A 12,248-nucleotide genomic window follows, 5' to 3' on the forward strand; every position below is an offset into this window, starting at 1 on the left:
GTAAGGAGCATACTCACAATGTGTATATAACTCTCAGTATAATGCTCTGCAGGTTTTCCTGCTGAAATGCCTCACTCCTTAACTTACAGCCTGTGTTCAAGCACCCCATGAGGATCTCTGATAAATATGTTTGAGATTGTGGTGTTTCTTGTACCTCTTCTAGGACAAGCACAGAGTCTGATATTCTTTGAAATGGTAAAAAAGTACTACTTTCAGCTCAGTAGTACAGGTAGACATTGAAGATTTCAGAAGGCTTTTGTGGATTATGCCAAAAAAGTCCAACAATATTGTTTGTTCAAGGACAGAACTGAGTACAATTGCTAAACTGTTATGTGTAGAAGGGCCAAAATAAGACAAAGTCTTTAAACTTTCTGGGCTAACATCTCCCAAATGTATTCTTAAAAGGCTGGTTAAGGGACAGGGGGATGGTGGGGCACTGGCCAGATGTGGACACAGCTGCATGTGATCAAAGCAGGAAAATTGCACAACTGTGTGCCTGGACCATTTGCATGCTGGGCCAACTCGCACTCATGGGGACTTGGGCTCCTTTATACCCTGAGTGTCTTCCCTTTCTGCCTCCTCAGCAGATACACATTTAGATTGAGTACTTGAATAATGTTCCATGTCAATAAGTAGTAAATTGATGTGATCAAATGATGGCTGTACCTGCTGGGAGATTCAGCTGTCTCCTTTCATAGGATAAACCATGTAGTTTACATCTAGAAGGCTTGTCTTCTCTATCAAAAGTTAATACACAGTGAAGGTTGTGTGCAGCAAATACTTTGCTTCTGTGAACAATCTAGGCAATGTGCAGTTACTTTGATTTTATTGCAGCTTGAACAAAATAGTCTTGTTGTTAAGGCTAAGTTTGATCTGAGATGGGAAACATCCCTGTTGGATGGCTGGAAGTGGCTCCAGTGTGGAGCAATGGGGTGTCCCATTAAAAAATCTGAACGAGCTCCCACTGAGTACATCCCTGAAGAACCCTTTTCTCCCAGTTGTGTGCATTTTAGTATATCTATAATGCAATAATAAAATCTGGTTTTTTTTTTTCCCTGTATACATACAAATATTACTACATATGTGGCTTAGCAGTCTATTGCAGAGTTTTCTTAAAATTCTGTATAACTGAGTTTTGTTTGATGTGTGCTGTTTCATGTCAGCACAAATGCCTACAGAGTAGTTGGTTTTATACAGCGGAAAATGGTTCAGAAACATCAGTTTGGATGTTTTGCTAAAAATGTGGGATTTGCAGATGAAAAGTCATCTTCAATAGAAAATCCTTCATAATAATTTTGAGAGTGTAAAGCTCAGCATTTTAACTAGTTCATTATTTATATTAGATTCACTTCGAGTAGTTTTTAAAATAGCTGTAAACATACACAAACATTTTCTATACCAAGCATGCCTGCTGATCCTAGATTATTTATTGAATTTATGGAAGTAACCTAAGCTTGTTTTTGACCTGCAGGCTGTTAATAGAATCATTATCCACTTTTGAACTGTGCAACTCTAAAATAGTCATAAGCAAATTCTTTGCTGAATTATATCTGGATATGTTTAATTTTCAGACTTGATTGATTGCACAGTAAATATTATCTCTCAGTATTCAGTAATTTGAGGAGGGTGAAAAAAGAGGTAGGCAAGTTTCAATGTCCTATAGCCCTTGCTGCATCTATTTTGTGAAGAATGCTATTTTATGGTTAGTTGATACTGTGATGTTTTTTCCCTTGCTCCCTTTGTGCATAGTATTATATTTTTCTTTAATATGGTGAGTTATAGACTGTCTTGTAGTCCCTGTATTTTGGAGGTTCCATGGGACAGCATATTTGGACTCTCACTTATGCCTGACCCAGGTGATGTAAGAACAGGACAAAACGAATTCTGTCAAATCAGTTGAAGATCTTGCTAAGAGGAAGCAGATATTTATTATGCAGAAACCATTACAGGAAAACTGAAATTTATCTATAAATTTTGGTATGCCCAGCTGCTGAAAATCCACCGTATATAATGTAATCATGTTAAAAAGCTGAACAGTCCCCTCTTTTCCACTCCTCCAAGCCTGAGCAGTTTGGATTTTGTAATTTTGACCATATTTGCTTCCCAGTGCAAAAAATAGCAAAAGGTTTTCCCATATTCAGCAATCTTTGCAGCTACTAATAGCTCTTCTCCGCTCCCTAAATTTTTTTCAGTGTCTCCACTTAAAAAAATTACTAAGTGTAGGAAGGAAAGGGAAATTAATTGCAGTAGAAGAATATAGTATTTGCAATATTGGCACAAAAATCCCAAAACGAAGCCTTGGTGCTGCATTTCTGTCTGGCATGTTTGGAGGTAGTCTGTCTCCTTAACAGATGGTCCTTGAAATAATGCATTACTCTGTGGTTTACAAGTATATTTACTGTGGCCATAATCTTAAAAAAGGACCTGTTAATGTGAATGCCCATCTTATGAGACTAAACCACTTGTTTGCTTAAGGATGGAACATCCAGAACTCCAGAAGTAGTGAGCATAAATTACAGGTAATCCTCATCTGTAGAAGCCAACCTTCTAGGTTTCAATCTGACCTTCAGCAATGCCAATCCATATCTGGAATTTAGGAGCTTATATACGTAATGGTAGAATGAAATTTTTTGAAGCTTTCTCTATTATTAACATATAAAGCATTCTGTCTTTGGTTATTGTAGACAGAAAGCAATTTCTGTCTTTGTTCTTAATATTTTTTTCTAATATTCAAACTTTAACTCAAGTGCTGTATTTTCTTCTTCTTAAAGACGTTTATTTTTCTAAGAAAATGCATGTTTTAAAATAAGCCCTAAGGACACTGGTTTTGGGCACAAGTAGTTTAAATTTTTGAAGAGGTTTTTTAAGAGTACATGTTCCTTGTATATTTGCCTGACTGCAAAGCTGTGCTAGCAGTGAACAACTTTGCTAGATAAAGTTTGAAGTCATGACCTCTGTACAATGAGGGCTTTACAAGCTGAAGTTCAGAAAGAAAAAGAATGTTAAAATTCTTGCTATTCCAACGGGTCCTGTAATACCTCCTTGCTTGTTTTACAGAAACAAGCACAGTGACACTATCCATCAGTGTAAGGATGTATTTCAATTTCATTGCAGCTGAAATCAAAGACTTCAGTCTGAAAAAGGTGGGTTTGGAGACTGTAGACCGTGACAGTTTTAACAGTGAAGGAACATTCTTGTTTGTATAAATACATAGCCATGTGTGCTTGTAGCTTTAGAGATGTGTTTGAATCTGTGTATGTGTACGCTTAACCTACAGCTGACACAATATGCAAAGCATTTAAGGCATTTTATATGCTTTGTGGAATAGGAAGATTTTGTGGAAAATGTACTAGCAGTTACATCTACTGGAAAACCAGAATAGTGTGCTTTTTTTTAAATCAAAGAGTTCTATTACTGGACCAATAAAGTAGTTTTGCGATAATTGCATTTGGAGATGGTGGGGCCTCGACTCTTAGAACTGGGCAATTTTCCCATAAACTCAGTGTCAGTGTTCCCCTTTTAAGCCTGTTGATTTTACTAAATTACTTATGTTATGAATTAACTGCCTCACAGTACTTTAATTGTGTTCGTTGTCATTTTAAAAATAGCTGACTGGGATAGGCCATTTAATTATACTTTATCTGTAAGAAAGCATTAGCTCTGCTGTGACTGATAGCTAAGAAGGCCATCTGCAATGCCTTTCAGTTCACTCACTCTGAATTTTTCAGATAAAGTCTGTCAAGTGCTGCCTAAATAAGGAAGGAGCCTTGGTAGAGTTAAGTGCAGTGGAGGACACGAATGAAGCATTGATTCCAGGCACGCATTAGGGTTTGAGCCCTTTCCTGAGGTGCTGAACCTTTTTAGAGTTTTGATTCTCTTTTTCTGCAAAGTATTAAAATGCGAGTATCTGTCATTCAGGAGCTTGGGGAAGATGACAACGAGCATGGGGAAGAAGAAGAAACGGTGAGTTAAACCCCAATGGCTTTGAAAATAACTTATTTCCTTCTATTGTTACCCTTTTAGGACAATAAACCTGGAACGATTACATTTCTTTTACAGGTCTTCCTCAAGCCTGTTATTGAGGACAGAAATATGGAACTGGCCAGAAAATGCAGTGAAATAATAAGTGATGTAAGTGGTGGTGCTTCCTTACACTTGCATTTCTCTCTTCAAATGGGTTAATATTTACAATACACATTTTTTTTTTTAGATCTGCACAATGTAGCATGTGCCCATCCAAGGCTCAAATAGGAAAGCACACAAAATAATAAAAAAGCACAGCCTATGCTGGTACCTTAAATAGTCAGCTGTAGAAGGATGAACTTTTCAGAGCACTAGAATGGTATGAAGCATAGACCCTAGGAAGAAGAATGTTCCAAAAAGTGGGTCTCACTCTGAGAGTGTCTCAAATGAGAACGCCTTGGCTGATTTCCCTAGGAAAATGCAGTATTTCTTCTCATTAAAGGTTAATTTTATGAAGTTTAATTAGTTAGAACTGAACTGAGTACCAGTACACATAGCTGTGAGGAGGAAGGATAAAAATAAAACAGATGAATTTTTAGTGTTATCAGTTGGTCTGTGGTGATAGATGCTCGAAACTACTTATCACGTTATTACTGACTTACACTTACAGGAAGAATCCACTGAAGTCCTAGAATGTCTTTTAAAATTTTTTAGCTAGCAAATTCTCAATTTAGTTACTATAGATTTTTAAAACTGTCAATCAAATATAAACATTACATCTTCTTAAGAGAAGCTACTAAAATGGCTCCCTCAATCTCAAGTTACTTCAGGAAGTAGTAGAGATTATTAAGATTTTTATCAATGGTTCTCTACATGCTTTCTTTGAGAAAAGAATGGCATATGGTACAGTAAGTTCCTATCATCTCATGTAAAAGCCAAAATAAAAACGTACTTGGAGCACTTATCTGACCCAAAATACATTTTTTGCTTCCATGCAACTTGTTTCTAAACAAGCTTGCTGTGCTTAAAGGTAAAAGCTCCTTGGAAAATGCTGAAGAAATATTTTCTTTAATTGAAAAGGAATTACTGCTTTGCTGTGTACCCATTAGAAGTAATGTTTGCTGTGGCTGTTAATTAACTGGTAAATGGAGTGGCTGTATTTTCTCTGATTTTCTGCAGGGGATTAGGACCAAAGGTGAATAAGTAAGGCCAGGTTTCTGAAGTCTGTAATGGTTCAGGGGTGTGGGCTTTTGCTGAAAACTTCTTATGCATTTAGCATACAAGTGTTAGATTTTCTTTGAAATATGTAAAGCATAAAGGCAAAGTGTTAGTAATGCTTTCAAAGCAGTAACAACATGTAATGGTCCAGACCAATTGAATTTCAAAGAAGAGACTGTGCTTAAAAATGGCATCCAGTTCTGGGGCCTTCTTCAGCCACTGAGGAAATCAGTGGATGTTTCTTCATTGCCTTGAATGGAATACATGCATGTATAGGGAGTGAATTTTGTTTCCCAGAATTTTTGCTATAATTGGAATATGTATGATTAGTGAAGTCCTTGGTGATGGGGGGGTAAGTTTGTCACCCAGCACCCTTCACTGGGGAGGCAAATACACTGCAAGGAGTTTACATTCTTGCCTTTGATTTTTGACTTAATAACATCTAGAACTTTTTTTCTATCTTCTAGAACCCTTTTAGCATGAACTGCTGTTTGTGTGGAGTTGGTACATATCTGTACATTCTGTATGTGGAATAATTTTATGGATCTTAAAGTTTGGACCTAAAATGACCTTGGGACATCAGTCTGTGTCCTTGCTGCCTATGAGATTGGGTGGCTGCCTTTTTGTGCTGGCAGAGCTGTCAGCCCAGCTCCTCCATCAGCACACAGTGCCAGGAGTGCTCATGGGTGAGATATTGAGGTTGCAGTATGCTTCCCTGCATTCTTTGCAGCTGACTTTAATTTGGCAGTACAGTTTTAAAGCATTGCAAAGGCAGAGCCCTTAGTGCATGTGTAGCTATTGGCCTTGAACTGTATGTGGGGAAAGTTGTGAAGTGTTTATGTGCTCCAGTTTTTGAGGAAATCCCCATTTTCATTTGCGGTTGGCAGGAGTTTGTTCTGTGGCTGGTATGCCCTGGATTGTTTCTCCCTAAAGCTATTTCATTTGTTCTCTCTTCATTATACATTTTTTTTTCCACAGATGTTTCAAAATTGTTTTGTATGAATTACCTTCCATTCTAGGACTTTTCCATACTGAGATGGATCCTGTCCGTTTGCTTACATTTTGGTGTATTTTCATCTCTTTGTTTTGATTGTGCAGTGTGGTGTTGTGAATACTGATACAAGCAGAGATGGGAATTATTGTACAAATAAAATAAACAATGACCAAATTATCATAATCCTTTTTGGTAGAGAGGCAGACACTCTGCTTCTGAAGACTCTGCTGAATTTTGGTATTCAGTACTTCTTTCCCCCATATAGCAAGAAGTAATATTCCTTGCTATTTGACTGTCCTTGTACAGAGTCCAATATTGCTTTAACATGTATTTTATTGTAAAGCAAGGACTGGAGAGACCCAGGGTCAAGTGCAGAAACTGAATGCCTTTCCAGTGATATCAATAGGCTTGTTACCACCAAATTCAGGGTGGAGCTGTTCCTCTGGGCTCACCATTGCAAGCCACAGCCTCTATCTCAAGGGGACTTTTAGGTCCAAGTGGCTGGAGACTAGTAAAATACTGTGGGGTAATGATAGTATATACTTGCCTTGTTCACATACTTTTATGTAGATTTCTGTGGCCACAGAGAGACAATTTTGTATTAAAGGGATCTGTGGTCTGACACAGCTCTTAATCTTATGAGAAATTATAAATAAAGAAACTTAGGGTTGGGAAGGTATTTCTTAGTGGAAAAATGTTCCCATTTGGTCTAGGCTGAGGGCTAGATATAAAGGTTTAGAACTTTTTTGTGGCTTTTCTAAGCTTAAATGGATCTTTGAAAGATGACAGCTCTGTAATGGATCTTGGCATGATTTCTGTCAACATAGCTACATCACTGATGATAAGATACTAAGATTGTTTAGATTTGTGTAGGAGGGGACTTAGGAATAGAATTAGGACAGAAGCAGCTAGAGTATCTTAGCCCATGAAAAAGGCTGATGGAACAAACCATGGGGAAGAATTTTCTTGTCCAGGCCAGGAGGCTTCAGCCTAAAGATTGGATGCCCTTGTTTTATAAAGCTGATCTTGCTATGTAGCATCAAGAAAAGCAATCTTGCTATATAACATCAAGAAGAGCAATGCAGTTTGTAGCTTACTGTTTTGCTGGTTGTGTGGGAATTTGAATCCACTTTTATTGGGTACTTGTGCTACTCTGCTGGTCAGAGTAGTTCTATGATGAGTCAAGGAAAAAGGGTTCATTAGAGAAACTATTAAAAATTGGGACCTTAGTGAGATATTGGGTTTCAGAAATATATTAAAAGAGTAGTGGTGGCTCCAGGCCATAATTTGCAAATTTTTCCTATTTTTTTTTTTGGCAAGGCTTGCCAGATCTGTTCAACATAAACAGCATATTTTTTGGTGAAGAGTAAGTCACTTACAAACAAAATTTTCTATTCAGTATTTTAGACATTTGAATTTGTAACCTTAGACTTTGAAGAGGAATATTAGCTTTTCTACATACTCCTTTCAGCCATTGGTCAGGTTCAGTCATAGCCAATCTCTTAAACCTCTTGCTTGCATCATTTACAATAAATATGCTAAGTGCAGATGTCATGACTTCATTATGCTTGTCCCATTTCATCTTCTGTCTTTCTGATTCCAAGCAATGCAGACACATCTGTAGCAGAATGGAGTCTGTTGGACCAGAGTTTGACCACACATTTTCTTTTACGTCCTCTCTAAGTTGCTCATGTGAGGCGGCATGCATTTTGTGGCCTCTGTGGGTTATTCCAATAAATGTGAGTAATAAAGGAAGTGGCATCAGTCCATTGCTTTCAGTTATTTTAAAAGCATGATTTTTTGCAGCAGAATGACTTTCCTGTTTCTTCTAGTCACGTTGTGTCATCCCCCCCTCATTTAAGAGATATCTTAGGAAGCTTTAGTATTTAATTTTAAAATTTAATTATTACTCTAATTAAAATGGATGTATTTAAAGCTAGGTCTCCATTATCTCTGGGTGATTTACCTAAATTGTGAGCAGCAAGAATCTTCCATCTTCTTTAGCAGTTTCATCTTCACAGGATGTCATGCTGGGAACTTCATGAAACCAGTGGGTATTCAGCTCTTTGAATTTCCCACATCACTTCTCAGCTGTATCACTGTGAATGACCATAATTCTAAGCTTTTAAAAAAGCTGTTCATATACACATCCTCCCCTCCATGCTTCCTGTGCCCTTGCAGGTACCTGCCTATGTGCCAGTCCATACTTGCAGACTGGCAGTAAATGCCTGCTTATGCTTATCATAAAACTCTTTTTGTGCATTGCTCTGTGATTACCTAGGACTCTCTGGTGTCACACACAGGTTTCATGAACTGTTGGATTCATGTGTCCCGAGTAAAGTGATGACATTCAGGAATTTAACACCCATTGTTTGCCTTTTTTTAAATTTAGAATACACTGTGATCCACAAAGGCAGACAATATGGTTCGGTAATGAGTTGCAGATTCCTTCAGTGGTCAAAATGTGGATGAGTTTGATACCAGCCAAAATTATACATTTCTGTGTGAGGATCATGTAGACATCAGCTTGAGATTAATTTGGCATTATCTAACCTATTTTGTGGTGGACAAAAAGTTTGCATCAGAAAGTAGAGAAGCTGATTGTGTGTAAGCTGACATCCTTCTCATGAATTTCCCAAGTGTCTGTAGGGAAGCACAGACTAGAACTTGTGATATCCATTAAGGATTCAGAGAAAGAGGAAATTAAGACTGTGTATTACTGTAAAGCTCAGATGCAGATCATATTGCTTCTGTCAGTGCTTGTCAGCAAGTCTAGAGTGCATAAATGCAAGCTGCTGTTGTGCAGAATGTGAAAATGAGGTTAGAGGAATGGTAGCAGATAATAACCATGAAAGCTTAATACTAAATAATTAAATTTGCATCGAGCTAAACTGTTCTGTGTATAGAGAAAAAAAGGTCACTTGTTTTGCTCCAGAAATTGTTTCTGTTGCACATGCATGTGAATTACAATAGCTCAGTTTAAAATTAGAATGCTCTTAAACTTAACCTGCATATCCTGATTGTCGGGGTGTTTTGTCAGCAACGATTGGGCAGCAGTCTCCTGAATTTTTTCACAGAACTCTTGGGTTCATGAAGCATTTGACAGTGGCTTTCTGGAGTGTTAAATGGATTCTGTGCTTGCTAGGTTTGTGTTAGAAGGCAGCTTAATGATTTTATCTTTGAGATGAAGGAGAAAATATTCAATTCTCCTTTAGAGACACTGGAACACTTAGAGACAGTGAAGAAAATGTGCTGTAGATGTAGAAAAAAATATTATCTTTTCATGGTTTAGAGGTAGATTTGGCAGTGTTAGGTTTATTGTTGTACTTAATGGTCTTAAAGGTATTTTCCAGAATACTATGATTCTATGATCTTTATTATGAAGAAATTCTGTGACTTTTACATAGCCCTGGTACTATATGTGGCAACTGGGTATTTCACTGTGTGGCCTAATTTGATCCAGCCTGAGGTATTTGCAAGACACCCAGCGTAGCATCAATAAATGCAGTTAAAATTATAATAAAATAAAAAAATAACAGCAAAGTAGTTTCTGGTTTTTAAAGGAATAATTAAACATAATTTTTCTTCTCTTTGTAGATACACTATAAAGAAGATTTTAAAAAATCTAAAGGCAAGTGCATATGTGAACCTGACACCCCACAGCTAAAACATGTGAAAAGTATCGGTGCTTTTATTTCTGAGGTAAGACCTAGAAGACTGAAGAATTTTCTTTGCTTATTTTCCTCATAAAAACTGTCTGAATTGAATATGTTGATTTTTAGGAGGGAGATAACAACTCTGTTTAAAGCTGAAGTGGCTTAAAGCACTTCATTTAATATTCACTCTATAGATAAACAAAATGATTTGGAATAATGCAACACTTTTATTCTGGAATTCCAGGATGTATTATTAATAGTTCTGAGGCAGCCTTAGCTATCCCATTTTATGGATGCATAAACTGAGGAATTTCTTGGTAGTCATTTTACAGTTCTGCAGTGTTGGGGTTTGCAGATCATATCTGTGCATAATTTCCCTGCTGTGGAGAATTCAAAGCCTGACTCTCAAGCAGAAGGGGAGGAGGAACCTGTTGTTCTCCTTCACGAAGAAGATTGGGGCAGACATCAGGTCAATGCCATCTGCAGGTCACCTAAGCACTTGTGTGCATATATATATGAATACCCATGCCAGAGTCTTTGTTTTCAGGTCTTTTTGTGTACTCAGGTACACTCACAGACAAAACTATAGTGGAAAAGAAAGTGGCAGCTTCCACAATGCCAGAGAAGTTTTCTGCCAGTGCTTCTTGTCCCAAGCACAAGGTATTGTAGGGTTAGGTCTCTGATTATTTTTCCCATGTGAGAACAGCAGGAGTTACACCTGACAGAGTTTCTTTTGCTAAGGAATTGATGGTTCTGAGTGATTTTTATGTTGCTGTGACCCTTGGAAGAATTTTTGGTTAATCAATTTTGTTCTACCTTTGTGGTTATGGTACAGAACATCTCAATATCCTTGTCAGGATTTATGTAATTTATATATGTTCTATCTCCTACTTCTGATATACATCTGTTTGCTGTTTGGCTACATTCAATATAAATGCATCTGCTGAATACTTTTGTTATATTTATCTTCATATTTTCTGAGAAAGAGTGGTAAATCCCAAGGGCCATAAATGTGATGAAATTTTCTTACTAAGAGACAGGTTACTGTAGTCTACAAAAGTGTAATATAGAGAATTTAGCTAATCCATATATCTGATTACAAAGACAAGCTGCTAATTATTAATCGAAGATTTAGAGATATGAGAATATTTCAGAACTGAAACCCATTTGTTTTATGTTATCACACTATTGAGCATTGCTTATTGCAGCATTACCTGGAGCCAATGATGTGATGAATGGTTTATCTTGTAAATTACTGACCTCTAGTGTCCCATAATTTTTTACAAATGTTGAATGCTGAAATCCTTAACGGAATGTCACTTGCAGGGATCAGATCCCTATTTTGGGAAACAGCAACAAATGCTATGGAAAATTATTGATGTATATAACACCTATGTTGAACAAGCCTCCAATGAACAGCTGCATATTGCACAGTAAATTAATGATGTTAGTATCATTTAAGCTGCCTTTTAAATTTGTGTTTACTTTCACAGCAGTACTTGACAATATTGTTTTATGAATTTCAGAAAGTTAAATCAGGAGCAATGATTTTGGTTTTGGAAATTATTTATTAAAAGACGGAAAAAACCTCACCTGCCTTGCTTGCCTTATATTATACTTCCCTCTAGGTTCTTGAATTTAAATAGGAGCTCCTTTATATTGCTTCATGAATTAGACATATCCACGAAAAGTATTTTCACGTTCTTTAAAAATCTGGTTTTCCTTGGAAGTTTATATGATGGCATTAGATTTTTCCAATCTAATGAATTTTATGGCATTTTATTTAGCTGAAAAAAATGTAGTATGATTACTGTATCTTACTTGCTTTTTGCATTGTATGTCACCTTTTCTCCTCTGTAGGTGAAATACAAAGGAGCTGCTAAGAAAGACCTTTCCAATTCTCTTTATCAGCAGTTGCCAGCCACAATTGACAGTATATTTGCAAAAGAGATAACACAACTTCAGAGCAAGGTACAATTTTAGAATCACATAAGTTTTTTAATGTTAATTCCATGACAGAATATGGCCAATTTGAAAAAGCATTGTGGATGGATGCTTGATTACCTGCTTGATTTATTTGGGTGATCTTTTAATCCAGAATTTGTCACCATAATTTCTTCAAGATTTACTCTTTTAAAAAATGTCAATCTGGCTCATGATGTCTGTTAAATTTAATCTTTAAAACTAGCAGTGCATCAATCAATCCAATGAAATCCATAAGAAGTGCATGAATGGATTAATTCCATTAATAAGGAATTATTAAATTCAGTGACATTGCACTGCATTGATAGAATGGACAAATCTTATATAGTAACCATTTCAGTCTGGGTCTTGTATTAGCTTTATAAAATGTTTGATGCTGAAGTGAAAAAAAGAAGTATTTAATGACTTCTAAAGGCACTTATTGAAGTAGTAAA

At 36.7% G+C, this 12,248-nt stretch overlaps 1 protein-coding gene across 3 annotated transcripts in view; it reads left to right on the forward strand.

The window, feature by feature from the left end:
- NEBL (nebulette) overlaps window positions 1-12,248 on the forward strand; it is a 233,116-nt gene that overhangs the window by 137,254 nt on the left and 83,614 nt on the right. The window contains exons 1-4 of one of the 3 annotated variants that reach the window (XM_071735080.1): window positions 3,757-3,963; window positions 4,060-4,131; window positions 9,773-9,877; window positions 11,692-11,802. The exons of the other annotated variants lie outside the window; for them this stretch is intronic. Coding sequence (XP_071591181.1) covers window positions 3,898-3,963; window positions 4,060-4,131; window positions 9,773-9,877; window positions 11,692-11,802 — 354 coding nt within the window. The 5' untranslated portion in view covers window positions 3,757-3,897. Of the gene's footprint in view, window positions 1-3,756; window positions 3,964-4,059; window positions 4,132-9,772; window positions 9,878-11,691; window positions 11,803-12,248 lie in introns of those variants that run through there. 3 annotated transcript variants of the gene reach the window in all.

This window comes from Heliangelus exortis, chromosome 2 (assembly GCF_036169615.1).
Source record: "Heliangelus exortis chromosome 2, bHelExo1.hap1, whole genome shotgun sequence".
NCBI classification, from domain to species: Eukaryota; Metazoa; Chordata; class Aves; order Apodiformes; family Trochilidae; genus Heliangelus; species Heliangelus exortis.